The following is a 17,186-nucleotide window of genomic DNA, read 5'->3' as shown; positions in this document are numbered from 1 at the left end:
CAACCACCTTTGACATTATGGAGCAAAACAATTTGAGATCATGAAATTTAGAGAATAAATTTAAAGACTTGAGTTTGCAAATGAAAGATGTGCATGATTTATCATGGATAAACTTGTTGTACGACATGATCCTCCACCTGTAAGAACTACCTAAAGGTGAAATAATGTGAAACTTGAAGTGTTGAATTTCATGCAGAAATGGTGCAAAGAACACCATTTAACCACCATGCAGATGATGATTGGTCTAAGATTGAAGTTGTGAGCAAGAAAACTGACATCATCGTGGTAAATCATATTGATTTTCTTGGAGAAGATGAGTTATTGAGAACTATTTCCATGCCAAAATATATTATCCTTTCCCCTTTACTTCCCCAGATACTACTAATGGGGTTGAACGGTGAATTGTCACTTCAAGAGTTGATTCCTAAATTTTATAAAACTCGAGGATGAGTTTTTTTCCAAGGCAAGGAGAACTATGCAGAACAAAGAATTAAATGTTAGTTTATATGATATACATTCATAGGAATATACTAGATTATGGTAGAGAACAAGACAAGGATTTGTTTCCTTTATTAAGATGATTTTACTTGATGGTTAAGTATAAGAAATCTGCTAAGATGCACCCCCTCCATCCGATAGATAATTGCCATCTCGATATATAGTTAACATTGTTATGGGAAAAAATAGTTTAATTTAAATAAATTAAGGTGAAGAAAAGGCAAGGAAGTGGGGTAAGTTAGTAGGACACATTTTTTTTTTTTTGGACTCATTAATATTAGTAAAGTAAAATATTGCTATTTTAAGAAATTTACCAATATATTGGGACATCCCAAAATATAAAGTGTTAATAACCTATTGGGACGGAGGGAGCAATCTTTTATTATTAAGAAAACGCTAATTAGTATATTGAGAATTGATTCTATCTTGTTATGGATTCCAATCCTCAAAAACTCTTCATTGAGAAATCCTGGTGTAGTGGATCTTCTTGGGTTGAATCACCTTGGGGTGTGCATCTTCTGCGGTTAATTCACATAATTAATTATCTTTTCCTAGTTATTATTATTTTCTGCATATAACTTTGTTCGTGTCATGTGGATTAATAAAAATATACTGATTTTAAATAAAAAAAATACTTGGAAGAGCAATTAATATAGTAAACATGTTAGGCAAAAAGAATGCTTATCTTAGTGCTACGTATACGAGTAATAGGTGTTGAAGAAACATATCACCTACTGTGGTGATTACAAAGTTCTAAATATGTACTTCAAGAGACTATTTATAACAGACTATTTAGGACCAATGGTATGAGTTGCAGTATATTGGGTCAAAACTTACATAAAAGTACATCTTCTATGTTCATTGGCCAAGATTCCTAGCTGCTTCTGGGAAATCAAACGGAGCTTGATTTGTTTCTACGTTCATTAAGTTGTTATGAAATAGTCTAGGTTGAGAAAGTATCAGATAAAACACTAGTGTCGCTAAAATTCTGCAGGACATCTCAAATATAGTAGATTGTTTTCGCACTGCGAGGTACCAAGGTTGCAAGGATAAAAAGAAACACATTTCTGTCAAGTACTCAAACTTTAGCAGAACATTTCAATTATAACAATTGCTGAAATCACAACTTTATTGCTTTTGTTTTGGTGTAGGGGAAGGTTTCCACCAATGGGTTTGAGCCAATGTTACGTGGTACGCGATTCGATTCGAGACGCGGTACGAATTCGGATACGCGGAAGGTTGTTTTGGATGAATCCGGGACGAGGGAACGCACGGGGACGAGGGAACGTACGGGTACGATTTATTTTAATATTGCTACAACAAATGTCAAAGAAATCAAACATTTAAATTTCATAATTTTACTTTAAAATACAACGATTTAAAATAGCATGCTTCAGGCAATTTACTTTAAAGTTAAAAGATCAAAATTCAGATTTCATAACTTAGTCATACAATCATACTAGTCACACTACATAGAGTTTATAAGCCATAAATAAAAAAAAATCAGACTTTAACTAGTCTGAATATCTCTTTCTCTTGGAAGCAGATATCACAGGAGTCTCACTCTTTTCTTCAATCCCATCATCCTTCGATCTTAGTTCATCGAGCTTAGCCATTGAATCTTCCAAATACGAGTTCTCCGCATCAATATCCCATTTTCTATATGGACCTTCCTTATAACTTGATGTGAAACGAGAAATGAGCCTGATATTGGTATGAATATACACCAATTTGTCTGCCCTCACAGAATTAAGCCGATTCCTTTTTATGTTGTGAATGTAAGAATATGTGCTCCACACCCTTTCAGCAGAAGAGCTGCTTATAGGCTGCGACAAGATTTTAATAGCTATTTCCGATAATTGTGGTGTTTCAGCCCCATAGGTAGACCACCATGATATAGGACTCATTGTCACAGCATCAATTTTCGCCGCAAGTGATCCAAACATACCTTCCTTACCTTGAAAACTAGCCAATTGATGACGTAACACCCTTCTTTCCTCTTCATCTTCTCCAATCTTATCAAAAGCTTTAAGCACTCCTTGGACAACCTCTCGATCACAATTTGGAGCTCGCCTAGGTTCCCCACCGGGGGCAGGAGATTGCAAGTAATTGGTATCATAATGATATGGATTGAGAGCAAATCCCAAACAATGCACTGGGATATTCATATTTTCCCACCTGGAAAACATAATCTCGTTCATTTTCTCATGATCAATTTCATGTTTATTATTTTTCATTACCTCGCTAATCTCCCCAATCATACAATCCATCTTTTCGTATATCTCTCCCATTTTTTGTCCTTCCCCATCAGCGAATTTAATCATTCGGTATATTGGCTTAGTAATAGCCAAGATGTTATCAATTTCATCCCAAAACACTTCATCTTTTATTGCCGCTGTAACTTCTCTGCCCAACTCCTTTGTTCGTTCATCACCAGAATTCAACCAATCCTTCCAAGCTCGAACAAAAATAGTAGTAACTAATGCTTCTCTGCATTGTGTTAGCCTCTTCAATAACATATGATGTGACCCAAATCTTGTTTTTGCAACTTTTAACAACTCAAGTCCAGAATGATTTCGAAAAATAGAGTGAGCATGAGAATGATTTATAAAATACTTGACAATATTTTTTCCTCTTATGTAGGTATCATTCATACATGGAAACGCAACAGCAAAATCTTTAAATATCAGATTCAAGGTATTTACAACACATGGGGACCAAAAGATGTGTTTATGTACCTTTTCGATTTCCTTTCCGGCAGCTTTACAGTTTGCTGCATTATCTGTGATTACTTGCAGAACATTGGAAGAGCCCACTTCGTCAATTGCTTTAAGTAGGAAGTTGGAGATTTCTTTTCCGGTTTTTTCCACATCTAAAAAATCTTCGGCATAGAGAAACATGGAGCCACGACTGTTGGATGCAATAACATTGATCAGTGATTTTTTTTTAATGTTTGTCCACCCATCAGAGATTATGGAAGTACCCTGCATCGTCCAAGTATAACTGATCGGAACACACTCTTTTTCAATTACACGCTTACAATCATCAAGTAGTGATGTCCTGGCTCTATCAGCAGAAGGATGTTTGTAGTCTTTAGGAGCATTTTTTATTGCATTCGTCATTAAGGCCATCTCTGGACTTCTAAGAACATTAAACGGAATCCCATTTGCACATAAGAATCGTACTATTGCAATATCAACATCATGCCGCTCAATAGCACCAAAGGCCTTCTCAATAGGGTTATTACTTATGCCTGTAAGTTTGTTGTTAACAGTAGACCTTGTTAGTGAGGGAGAGATACCAGTTTTCTCAGCTTCTTCAACTTTCTTTTTTAGTTGTTGTAGTAGTGTCCGATTTGTTAACATCACCGTGCAACGAGCGATTTCGGCTTTGACACCCACTGGAGCACCAAAAAAGTGGTGATGTATCCTTGTATATGAACTGCTATAGCTTTTCTTACAGTGGTTGCATTTCCACCTTTTTGTTCCTCCTGCATTTTTTCCTTTCTAAGCTTCCACCATTGTAACTTCATCTAATAGAGGCTTTTTATGAATTTGTGAATGATTCTCCTCACTTGTATTTTCTAGTGGTTGAGTTTCAATTTCAAGATCAATAAAATCTTCGTTTGATGCTTGATTCTGAGATTGCTCCCACTCTGTGGATTGTGTTTCATCTCTCTGCCTTGTGTTTTTTTTGCCAAAAGCCATTACTGTAGTATATTTTGGTTAGAACAAGAGAAGATGTATGTATAACGTGTATATATAGGAAATATGGGTTACGTTAATGTGATGACCTTAGAAATTCTCTGTGATGTTCTTTTATATATTCATTTAAAATTTTGTGCTTTAAATTAGAAAATGTGTCGATAGAATATATCATATAAGCTATTTAGGTGTTTGGATAAAATTATTTATAAGTAAATATGAGTGTTTCATAAATAAAAAAATTAAAAATATAAATACTAAAATGTAATATAGAGAATTTTATTTAATATTCAAATACTATATTGTTTTAATAAATATAAAATAAGAGTCTAATTAGTAGACTAAAAGTAATAATTTTAAACATTTTTAATTTTTAATTTTTTATTGTTTATTTGAATTTTTTTTAGTTATTTTGTCAATCTATTAGTGTCAAATTAAATCAATTTTCTATAAAAGTGTGTTACAGCTTGTTTTTTAGAATAAGGTGCCTTACAGCTTTAGAATTAAATAACTTACTATTGTACAATTTTTTTTTACTAAAATGATTAATAAATGAAGATTGCATATAGTCCACATACATTCATATAGGTACACACATGTATGTATACATATCGCTTCGTCATCCCACTTCTTTCTCCTCTTCTTTAATCTCTCCTCTTCTTTCTTCCTTTCTGCTCTTTGGTCTCTCATAACAGATCAGCCAAGGAAGTTCTCCGGTGATGACCGATGGGATGGGTTGCGGGGTGGAATAACACATGGGTCGTCGGATAGGTCGCCGGAAATGACGAACCAAACACGAATTCCGGTGATCTGAGACGGAAACGAACCGTGTTCCGGGACAAACGATTTGATTCGCGATTCTCGGGACCGTACCGCGTTCCTTTTATCAATGGGAGAAACCAAATGCAAGAGCAAGAATAGGGAGAAGATTTGGATCATCATTCTTAGGTTTTGGAAGATACCTATTATCTATTGTGGCAGGATTCCAGATCATGATGTGAGATCCCCACTGTTCATCAGAAATATCAATGGAAGCACAAAACAAACCATTGCAGCTGCCTATTACAAAGATAGGGGTTGTGAGGGGATTACTCTGTCTCACATGCGAAGTGGAGATTTCATTGTTGTCTTCAGTTTCTATCAGGATGTGCTCACATTCTTTATAATCCTCATCAATGGCAAGAATATGAACCGCACAATAGGTGTCACAATAGGTGTCGGTACTGGAAGTAGAGTTGTGAATGACATGGCTGGCTATAAATGTAGGGCTTCTTATCAGCTCGTCAAATGATTTGTACACATATTGGCAACTCAACAACGACCTCACTGGAAGTCTTAAAAGGATTTGACTAAGAAGTTTGACTGGTAAGTCATATAGTAACTGATTCCCACTACAAAAGTTTGGAAACTCTCTCACTGTCACCATACCTCTCTACCATGAAAGCAGTAGATACCTGAAAAAGTCCGAACTTCATTGAAAGCAATAAAACAAGGACCAAAGAATGAAAAAACGACAAGCCACCAGATCCCATTATAAAAAATACCAAATGCTAAAGGGAAAAGTGAAGCAGTCATGTTCTACAAACAATCTTATGTGTAATTCAAAGGTAAAATAATACTATAGTTGATCAGGCGTAAAGCATGGTAGAGCTAGAACTAAATTGGGATTTCTGATGCTTACCCAAAGGACATGTATAGTTCACCCCCAGTGTATTGATGGGGCCATGAGAAACAGAGGGCGGACAAATTTCATGAAGAACACTTATCTAAGTTTATATAATTAGAATAAATTATATTGCAAGTACATAAAATTAATTACTTAAACATATAATTCAATAGAATTTCCGAATAGTTAAATATGTGTTAGTAATTTTTCAAAGGCCAGGATGAAAACAGTTGGCCACCCAGCATTTAAAAATTTTAGCTAATAGATCAGAAAATTAGCTAATGGATCAATGTTTACATGTTACCGTCTAGGTACATTATGTACATGTTAGACATTTATATTGACTGTATCGTGTTCTCCCCTGTTTCCTTTTATGTTTTCTCGATAATTGCTCCTCCCTTCCGGATACCCTAACTTCTCCTGCTTTGCATATCATTCTTCTTTACCGGTCTCTATTCTATTTCAAATCTTCTCATTACAAAACCATCACTTTTTTTCTTCCCCCACCATCAAATTTTTCTAGTGAAATTAAGGAAAAGTGTCTGATTTCAAACAGCGGATCCAGTACAGATTCCATTTCGCGTTCCGTGTTGACAGTGTTGTGTCAACACGGGTACACAAACTGGAAGCGCCGTGTCGGAATAATATGTCCCCAAAGCTAGATAATAATTCAAACTTATTAACAATACAAAATGTATAAACGAAACAAGATCTAATTTGATTAAACCCAAGAAGATCGATAAATCACAATGTAAGTGCTTATTTTAATTTAAAATTTTAACAGACTAACAGAAACATTTAAGGGATTATTTTTTAAAATGATGATAAAATACAAGTAGTCCTGTATCATGGGCAGTCGATATATAGCTAAAGAGGAAAGAAGTAAAACAGGTATAAGCATGTATAATTAAAGTTTAGTAACAATCCAATCAATAGCAAATTTAGTTTCAGTATTCAGTGTTTTATGCGTACATAAACTAAAATACTTACCCGAGAAGATGACCAAACCCTAATTCCCGCAAGAGTTTAGAGAGGAAGAGAAGGTTGTGGTTCCCTTTTTTCTTCCACGCAACCCAATACCAAATATATTCCGTTTTTCAACTCTTTTAAATAATTAATTTACAAACTTCTTCAATTTTTTTTTATTTTTGATAATCGTAAAATTAAAGGGGAGAGTGATTGTCCTGATAGAAGTTTTTGGAGTAAAGTTTGGGGACTCAAACTTCCAGGAAAGGTGATAAATTTCATATGGAGAATGTGCAGAGAAGTGCTCCCGACAGCTGCAAATCTAATTACCAAGCATGTTAATATTGTTGATAGATGTGCTTGGTGTCAAAATTATGTTGAGGACACGGCCCATGTAATGTTTCTTTGTGATTTTGCAAGAGAGGTCTGGGCTGCTGTAGGTATGCTGAGCCTGATCGCAGAGGACCCTGGAGATACGGTGTTGCAGGTTACTAAACGAATCTTTAACAAGGGTAACAATGAACAGAGGGCTATGTATGGTATGATTTGTTGGGCCTTATGGTACAGGCGAAACAAATGGGTATGGGAGAGAGTGACAGTGTCATCTTTCGGGGTGAAATCTATGGCATTAAACATGAAGACTGATTGGAGCAAGGCTAGGAAGGTTGAGGAGCAACATGAAGTTCAACAACAAATGAGGGTGCATACATGGTGTAAACCACCAGAACAATGGATAAAAATAAACACGGATGCAGCGTGTCATGTGAATGGAGAGATGACTGGCCTAGGATGTGTGGCAAGAGATGATTCTGGTCAATTTGTTCGAGCAAGAAGTAGGAAGGTACAGGTTGGACATCAACCACGAATTGTTGAGGCTTTGAGCATGCGAGAAGCACTCTCCTGGACAAAGGAATGGAGATCGAGCAGGTGTGTTTTTGAAACAGATGCTAAGACACTGGTTGACGCAATCAACAAAGTGAAGGAGAGTCAAGGGGAGTCGATGTTCGATACAATTGTTGATGATTGTAGGGAGTTAATTAAACACTTTGAGGAAGTGTTAATTGTTTTTGTTCCTAGATCAGCGAATAGTGTTGCCCATTTGTTAGCAAAGGGTGCATATTCTATGTCTGGTTTACAGGAGTGGGTTATTACTGCTCCTGATTTTCTCATTTGTAACCTTGATTTAGACATGGTTTGAGTAATGCAAGTACGTTTATTTCAAAAAAAAAAAAAAAAATTAATTTACAATTTACAATATATCACGAAAAACCAATTGGGACACTAATCCGCCTTTTATGAGCACAAATTTGCAATTAATGATACCAAAGCTGCTGTATCTTTTGGACAGATATGTGGGGTTAGTTGTTGAACAAGCCGGTGTTTGGTTGTTAAAATAATCCTGTATGTATCATTCATGAATTATTGGATTTGCAACTAGTATGAAAAAATTACTTATTAATTTGAATAGGGGTGTATAAATAAACCGATCAACCGCATCAAACCGCTCAACCGCTCGCAACCGAACCACATTTGCGAATAATCGTGAAACGCAGGTTGGTTGTGGATTTAAATTTTAAAAACCGCTTATTCACGGTTTGGATGCAGTTTTAAATTCCTGAAAATCGCAAAATCGCAACCGCAACTCGCAACATAAATTTATAATAAAATATATTTTCAAAAATGTAGTTGATATCATATAAATTAATAAGTATACACATTTATCAACTAATTTTAGGTTAATATTAAACTTTCGTTCATAAAATTCACAATCATTATAAGATATATAACCAAACAAATGAAAAATATAATCAACATGTAATTTTTTTTATCCTTTTCTTTTTTCTTTTTTCTCGCCTTCATATTTTTGTATGTTTTTAATATCCTTACTCCACACGGAGCATTATTTTATATTTTATATTTTGAATGTAATTTATCACGTAACTTAAATTTCAATTTACTAATATTCCGAATTTATTTTTTTACAAATTATTAATTATTTTAAAATAAGTGGTTGAACCGCAAACCAATCCGCAATAACCGCAAATTCGCAACCGCAAATGACGCGGTTAACCGCAACCGCATTTGCGGATGCGGTTGCGAATGACAATTTTTTAAAACCGCTCTTCGCGGTTTGGTTCGACTTTTACCCCAAAACCGATCTGATCTGAACCGCGTACACCCCTAGATTTGAAGTAACGGGTCCAAAATATAGGAATACTAACAGAAGATTATATTAATCACCAGTTGCATTAATCCTGTAAATAAAAAGGATAATGATTGTCCGGAGATTAAGATACAGACATGTACTCTTTCCGTCGCCCTCAATTTTTTACATCGGGAGACGGGGGCTGAGCACGCACTTTAATACTCTTATTAAATATAGTTGTATAAATTTTTTTAACATTTTTTTCTTGTAAATAAAAATATAATGTTCAACTTTTTATATAAAAAAAAATTAAAAATAAATTACGGAAATGTACTTTACAGTTGCCTTCAAATGCGTGTCAAACATGTGAAAAAATGTGTGTCAAGCATTTGAAAAAAACTGTTAATAAATGAGAGGGACGGAAGTAGTAATATTTTCTTGGTTTCCAAGAACACAAGATGTGTCAACCGCTTCCAATCGCCACTGCAATTATCAAAATCACTATGTTCTCTAATTTCGTGTTCAAGAGAAAAGTGTATTTGAATTAATTCCAATGTGAATAAAATCATGTGCTAAGGTTTGTCTCAACCTATATTTACTTTATGCTATCAAATTTTTGTGTATTAGCTATTGCTACCCTTTTAATATTTTTTGCACATGCACACACATAAGCCGAGGGTCTTTTGGGAAACAGCCTCGTCATTCTTTGAATGAGTGGAAGACTACGTACATCTTACCCTTCACAGACCCTGCGATAAGCGGGATTTACCGGGTATGTTTGGTTTGATTTAAATCAAGTTTTTGTCGTGTATCCAAAATTTAGAATAAAGTAATTGAATTTAATATGACAATCAAATCTATTCTTAATTAATGGTAGAAAATAAATGCAAATTAATATTTTAATGTCTTGTTATGCATCATTCTCCTCACCTTTGAAAAAAACCTGTCCACGAGTGTTAAAAAAATTGGGAATTAACGGACAAAGAAATTATGTGTGTTGGCACTCAAAGACATCAAATTTCAACTCCATAAGTAAGATGTTCATAAATAACATGTGCAAAATCAGATTTGTTGATATGGTACTCATTCTTAATATAGGTGTGTATGACATTGTTGTTGGAGACATCAACAGTAGTTTTTTGTTGAAAAAGGGCTAAAACTGTTTGGTAAAATTCAAATACTGTTTTTTTAAAAAGTGTTTTTGGCGTAAAAACTGTTGTTAGAAAAAGTAAGGTCCCCATGTTTTTCGAAAAAGCTGTTTTTCATCTTTTGAGGGAAGCAGATGTTGTATTCACCATCAAACCTCATCAAAAACATTATTTTTTTATAAATTTTTATATCAAAATATATACATATTAAAAATATTACCAAATATAGTCATCTGATTTTTTCAACAACAGCCTAAAAATCAACATATTCCACCTCAGAGATGTTATTGCAGTTAGCAACTTCTTCACTTTTAACAGCCTCATCTACCTCTTCGTCCTCAATGTTGAAATAATGAATAAACGTCTTCTTCGTGTTTTTCTTCGATGTTGATTCACAACTTTAGGAGTTTCAAGAATATTGGATTTTTCAACAATTACGGAGAGAGGTTTTATAGGTTTAGATAGAGGATTATGTCAGACACCAAGTTGATCCATAACTGCTTTTAACATTGCCAGCACATCTTGCATTTTGCAAACTCAAATCTTTCAACTAATCCTCTATATTTCTCAATCTTATATTCTTTTGCTCAATATACGTCTCAAGACGACTGTTTACTTCGTCAGCATTAATCATTGCGTAAAACTAAGGGTGCCTCATAAATTTTGGAAAATCAGCGGATGTTTACACAACTATAATTAGGATTTTTGCCTTTATGACGGTTACCGAAGCAGTTTCTTGTGGGCTTCCCATACTGTTGGTGGCAGGATATGGTGGCTGATGGAGCAGTTGTTTGTTTATGACGGTGGTCGTTGGATAATGGTGGTTTACAGTGTTTGGGCGGAGGAATGGTGGCTCTGATACCACTATAATGTAGGACAACAATAAACACACAAGATAAAAATAAATTATTTGGATTGACCACCGACCCCAGGTGATCCAACTGAACAAAAACGACCCTAGGATTTCTCAACCAAAGAAGAGAAGTTTGTTAGACCCATAAAGTGAACAATCTCAATTCATAAATCAATCAAAGGCCTCGCTTATTTTACAAGTTTTGTAGTTACATAATAACTTCAAATACACCGGAATTACCAAATCAAATAATTTGTAAACAAAAATTATTTATTTAGTATAAATGTATTTAACAAAAATTAAAGGAAACTTAATGTTATAAAAATTACAATTTATGTATGATAATAAAAAAGTAATTAATATTAATAAATAAATTAAATTAAATTATAAAAGCACATTACTAAAATAAAAGAAGTTGAATTATTAAATAGCATAACAGACACGTCTAAAAATAATTACAAGAAATACAAATTAGAAATTAATACATATATGTTTAACCTAAAAATAAATTTCAAATTCTAATTTACAAATATTAATATAAAATATAATATCATATATTAATTATATTAATATACATTTATAAAATATGATAATATGGGTAAATTTTAAACACAATTTAATATATAATAACACTTTATTCATATTTGATATTTTTATTTAGTTTTGAAAATGTAATTTATAATTTTGATATTAGAATATATAATTAGATAATTTGTAATGTAAAATAAAACTGCTTACAACTATGTAACTCACAAAACCATGATTGACCTTGATAACGGGTAACAGTGTTTTTGATTAATTACAATAAACACTGAATTACTTAGGTTAATTTAAAATTTACCCTACCAAACACCAAAATTTATACAGGTGTATGGAAGTATGAGTTATTACGTTAAGTTACAATGAATCAAATGAGGTCAAAGTCTTCTTAATAAAATATTACATCTTATATACGAGCATCTCCTTAAACTGAAGAATCAAGTAAAAATCTTCTAATAAAGGAAATTTCAGAAAATATGAGAAATACAGAAAAATAGTAGAACAACAGTAGAGAGTAGAGAAAGAGATTAGTAGAGACTTTAATTATAAATTATAATGTCTTCTACATGAATTACATTGAGGCTAAGACTCCATTCTTAGAACAAACTGAATAATTACATATATTAAATCTACTGTAGTAACTATTAGACTTAGTGGCTACCCTTTCTAAAGTAACAAAGTATAGTATGATATCATCTTGATGACATAAACTTCAATATGTCAAATAATTGTTACTCCCTCAGTCCCATTCATTTCTCTACGTCTACTTTTTGCACGCATTTCAATGTTTAAATATCATATAGTTGCATAACATTTTTTTGATTTTTTTTCCGAATAAAAATTTAAATATTAAACTTTTATTCAGAAAAAAAATTAAAAAAATATTATGCAACTATACGATATTTGAACATTGAAATGCGTGCAAAAAATAAACGTAGAGAAATGAACGAAACGGAGGTAGTAATATTTAACAGCCCCGTCACTCAAAATCTCATCTTGGGATAAAAGACATATGTAAGGATTGAATAGTGGAACACTAGGAGCACTTCCGCGTAACATAATGGTCCAACCAGACCCATCTTAGTATTAAAAAGCCATCTTGAGATTGATTCATCTTGGAGTTAACTATCCATCTTGAGATTGAATCATCTTGAAATTGACTTATCCTTGGTTGAATACATGAGAAATTGGGGAATATTGGGACTCGACTTCATGACCACACAATACATTTTATGCTGTCAAAAAATCATAAGAGAAGCTGTTGTTGGATGGCCACCAATCTGCCTTTGAGCTGATTAGTTTTTGGAGATACTGTGACTCCCTTGGTTACCAAGGTGAAACTGAACCCGTCTGAAGACAGGTGGTGCTATGCTAGCACATGATAGATGTGCATATGTGATTCCTTAAATTGAGAGCTACTCGAACAGTGGGTGGTAGACTGCATCCTTTAAAATTAAAATATAAAGTTAAATGCATACAATTTATAGGTAGTCAACGATATTATAAAAAACGAGTAATGAATACAACAATTTAAATTTCTTTGAAATTCAATTTACATGCCAAGTCCCCTCACTTGTATTTAATTTCTGATCCATATCGAAGGACCCTATTCTTTAACTAAAAATCTAACAATTGGATCTGCACCCATGTCCCAAACCCATACAGTTTATGTTTGTTAACCAAAAGGTTTTATACTTGACATTTGATTCCAATTTCTCATGTCAAAATTCACATCATTTTATGGAAAATAATTCTATTGATATGTATCACACATTTCCATATTAATGTAAACACATCAAGTTAGTAGAATTTCTTCAATAAAGTAAACATATCAAGTTGATAACCAAACTCCTCTACCACCCCGTCCCCTTATACACCAACAAGCTCAAAACATAAAATATATAATGAGTTGCTATAATTATCTTTAACCTTTCTATCTCCATGGGGCTAGTACACATTAATGCATATTATTCCTAGATATATATTTTGTGCCACAACATCTTATAAGTAAATTATGCTTAGTTCCTTAAAATGCAGGTACTAAACAATTACACATTCCATGTAACAGTTAGTGTCTAAAAAATGGGTGATTAATCGCTAGACGATGACTAATTGACTTCATAATGCTAAAATAGGGTCAAAATCGATATTTTATAAGGTAGTCAAGATTTGGTGAAGGTCTAATTGCAATAACTGGTAAAAAATCGGGATGATGGTTAAGATTAGTAAAATACGACGAAATATTATTAAAAATTAAAAAATAAAAAAATTGTATAAATAATAAATAAATAATATATCATGAAATATATTTAATATATATATAAGGATTACATAAGTATAACCAAGTAATTAAAAATATATATGTAATAATAATTCTAATTAAAAATAATAATATTTTATTCATTCTAATAATGGTTGGATTAATCCCCCATTTTCTGATAAATTCGTGGACGGTACCTTCACATGATGAAGTCCCATGCCCCGTTTTACAAGAATTTTTTCGAGCTGTAACTTTACAATCCAACAATTGGGCTTAGATAAGGGCCATTAAAGCTCCATTATATTCATGTAAATTGTTGGTTTCAGTTAGAGGTGGCCAATAGTGCGGTCTGGGCTGGGTTTATTATAGGTTGGACACGTGAACAACGAGCACTGAACAGACACTGAAGTTGAACGAATCAGGTCGGGCCGGTCTCGAACCGAAGGACACAGACTCGTAACTGGCACTGGGCTCGCGAGCCGTGCGGGCTTCGCTGATTGGATTCCTTTTTAACTTGTGGCTGTGGTTGGTGCACGTAGCCTACTACAAATCGCATTTGCACCAGTTTTTTTTCTTTTTTTTTTGCAGAATACATATGCACCAGTTAGTGTCCCATAAAAACATAAAATCATATGATTTCCCATAAAAACATAACCATTACTTTTGTGTATATTTTTGTTTTGATTTTAATTTAAAAGTCAACATCAGTAATTATATTAAATAAATTTAATTATAATCAATTAATATTATTACTTTAATTTTTTGGTTAAAAGAGGACGGTACCTCTTGTAAATTTTATTAATTTAAAAAATTACAATGATGTGTGAGGACCCCTCTGTAAAAAAAAGGAACAAACCGCATCAAATATTAAAAAATTACAAATTAAGTAAATAAAATAATATTAATAAAAAATACATTAATTATTTATTCTAGAGTTTTTGTTTGCTAGTTGAGGTTCCCGATTCGGATGAAGTATCCATTATCATCCATGAAGTTCGGCCCGGTTTTTGGTGTCGTAGGGGAGGGATTTACCTTTCTAACGCATATTCAGTCGAATCGGCATGGCCCCACTTATTTGTTTTCGATCGGAGCATCAAGCAGCGCAACCCGGTTCTACTTGACTAAGCCCGTGCTCGTCCAAGGAGGGAGTTTGCTTTACCCAACTAACTTTTTGATAACAAGGCAGAAACCCCCGACCCGACATTCATTAGTTTCGAATGAAGAGTGCTCCGCCCTAGCAAGCACCTACTCCTATCAAAAAGCGAGACTTTACTAAACAAGCAAGAAAAGCCCTTTACTTTCTATTAGTCAAGCGCTAACGAGCGAGTGAAGTATACGACGTAACGAGGCATTAGAGCAACGGTTTTCAGCTCAATCCGTTGCTTGTTGCCCTTTATTGAAACTCAAGGAAAGCCTTGATCGATACCTTTTCTTTCAAAATAGAAAAGGTGATAATGCGCTCAAGCAACCTATCTTACTAATAATAATGAAGGGCCCTATTCGTCTTCATCATCAGAGTCTTCTTTTCTTCCTTGTTGTCTTTTTTCGGCTTGATCCTAATCTTTTTTGCAAACTAAGATATTTACAACGTCGGGCGCAAGACTCGGTCTCTTCTCGTCTAAACTCTTTTACCTGCGCTAAAAGCGGACTCAGACGCAATTGTAGAAGCCGGGACAATTAAAATATCCTTTGCAATTTTTGCTAAAACCGGAAATTGTAACTCATGATTCTTCCAGCATATTAGTATATCAAAATCATCATTTAACTCATAACTACATGAAAAGAAATTCGTTAATCATACTAGTGGCAGAAGAAGGTACGGGAGATGAAGTGAAAATTATACATTTTTATTTTTTGGTTAGTATTGAAGAAATAGTACTACTAAACCTACTAGAAGTATTACTACTCTTCAGTGGTATCGTACTTTGAGTTTTTGGAACATACATATCTATAAGACGAAACAATAAATTTAAACAATTATTTACGTATAAAACATTATCATATGAAATTCCTAACACTGCATAATGATGTTCTAACATGTTTTCTAAACCTTCCTTCCTAACACTGGGATCAAGAAGAAATACAATACCATAAATATAAGGAAATTTGGTAAAATATTTGATCCATTTAATTTTTATATCCTTAATAACATCACTAAAATTATCATGTTGTTCGTATTCCTTTAAAGTAGTAACAATACTAACACATTCAATGATGCAATGATGTATATTTGGTTCATAAATATAAGAAAAAACTTGTGATGATAAGTCCACACGTGTGATGATTGTCTCGAACATGTAGCAACTGCACAAATTTACAAAACGAATAAAATTACTTAACTAAAATTTACAAAATGGATTTACTGAACTAATTTATTAAACAAATTTATAAAATGAATTAAAAAACGAATTAAAAAATGAATTTAAAAATTACATAATTTTTAAAATTAATAAACGAATTACGAATTTACTAAAAAAATTTACAAAATGAATTAAAAAAAAGAATTTAGAAATTTATAAAACGAATTTACATAATCTTTAAAATTACAAAAAAAATAAAAATTACAATACCTTTTTTGGTATTAATAGTGGATCTGGGTCGAGATGGTAACATTGAAGTCGTCGGGGTTGAATTTTGAGAAGAAAGACTCCCTCTTCCCTGTTCCATTTTTCGTGATAAATTGTGGAATTGAATATAAAAGCTTATGCGCTATGTGACTGTGTCTCTGTGTCTGTGATATGCAACTGTGCAAGCAAGTGCAAATTTAAAAGCAAAATGAAAATAAAAGGATTATGGAGATTGAGATTGAGATTAGGGAGATTGAATTTAAAAGCAAAATGAAGCTCGGAAACAAGTCGGAAATAGAGACCGGGAGAGAGAGTTAGAGGGAGATAGAGAATTAGAAATTAAATGAGTGAATTATTGTATCATATACGTATATATTTATATGCACAGATTCAGACCGTTTGAGGGAGGGTAGGGCTGAACAAAACTGAACCAAAATAAAAAATTGAACCGAACCGTGCAGGCCGGTCTGTTCCTGTTTTTTCAAAAACGGATTCGTATTCGATTTGTTGATTTCAGCGAATTGTGCGGGTTTGAACCGGCCCAATTTGGAACGAATAAATTCGGGTTTCCGTACGAGCCAGTCCCAAACAGGCGGTTTAAACCCGCACAATTGACCAGCTCTAGTTTCCGTTCACTATATTAACTACCACCAATTTAGGGAATAGCATAAATAAAAAATTACCCAATTCTATGATATTAGCTAATCACCAAACAATTCTATTGGTTATATACCTCATTTCATTTCATTCTTCCCGATCAAACGAAAAAGTTAGTGGATGGAGAACCCTCCTGCAGATATACAAATTACCTGAAATTTGAGCAAGACAAATAGAAAAA

The 17,186-nt window shown here is 33.4% G+C and overlaps 3 protein-coding genes across 3 annotated transcripts; 1 reads left to right on the top strand and 2 right to left on the bottom strand.

Annotated features, from left to right (window-relative positions):
• Window positions 1–2,012: 2,012 nt before the first annotated feature.
• Window positions 2,013–4,205, bottom strand: LOC141690179 (uncharacterized). The gene is made up of 2 exons (XM_074494850.1): window positions 4,073–4,205; window positions 2,013–3,898 (listed from the first exon to the last, which is right to left on the bottom strand). The coding sequence occupies exons 1-2, from the start codon at window positions 4,203–4,205 to the stop codon at window positions 2,013–2,015; spliced, it is 2,019 nt and encodes a 672-aa protein (XP_074350951.1).
• An 883-nt stretch (window positions 4,206–5,088) lies between these two features.
• On the bottom strand, window positions 5,089–5,628 carry LOC141690171 (uncharacterized). Its single transcript, XM_074494839.1, has one exon. It carries the CDS (start codon window positions 5,626–5,628, stop codon window positions 5,089–5,091), a length of 540 nt encoding a protein of 179 aa, XP_074350940.1.
• Window positions 5,629–7,123: 1,495 nt separating this feature from the next.
• On the top strand, window positions 7,124–8,032 carry LOC141690163 (uncharacterized). Its single transcript, XM_074494830.1, has one exon. It carries the CDS (start codon window positions 7,124–7,126, stop codon window positions 8,030–8,032), a length of 909 nt encoding a protein of 302 aa, XP_074350931.1.
• The last annotated feature ends 9,154 nt before the right edge of the window (window positions 8,033–17,186 follow it).

This window comes from Apium graveolens, chromosome 2, assembly GCF_009905375.1.
Source record: "Apium graveolens cultivar Ventura chromosome 2, ASM990537v1, whole genome shotgun sequence".
NCBI classification, from domain to species: Eukaryota; Viridiplantae; Streptophyta; class Magnoliopsida; order Apiales; family Apiaceae; genus Apium; species Apium graveolens.
Note: the sequence above shows the minus strand (reverse complement) of the source record. Positions and strands in the feature narration are given on the sequence as shown.

Excerpts from the sequence above, each read along its gene's own strand:
- LOC141690171 (XM_074494839.1), bottom strand. The coding sequence starts at position 5,628 with ATGGTGACAGTGAGAGAGTTTCCAAACTTTTGTAGTGGGAATCAGTTA.
- LOC141690163 (XM_074494830.1), top strand. The coding sequence starts at position 7,124 with ATGTGCAGAGAAGTGCTCCCGACAGCTGCAAATCTAATTACCAAGCAT.
- LOC141690179 (XM_074494850.1), bottom strand. The coding sequence starts at position 4,205 with ATGGCTTTTGGCAAAAAAAACACAAGGCAGAGAGATGAAACACAATCC. Across the intron at positions 3,899-4,072 it reads TCAACCACTAGAAAATACAA|TGGGTGTCAAAGCCGAAATC; the intron begins GTGAGGAGAATC and ends TTGGTGCTCCAG.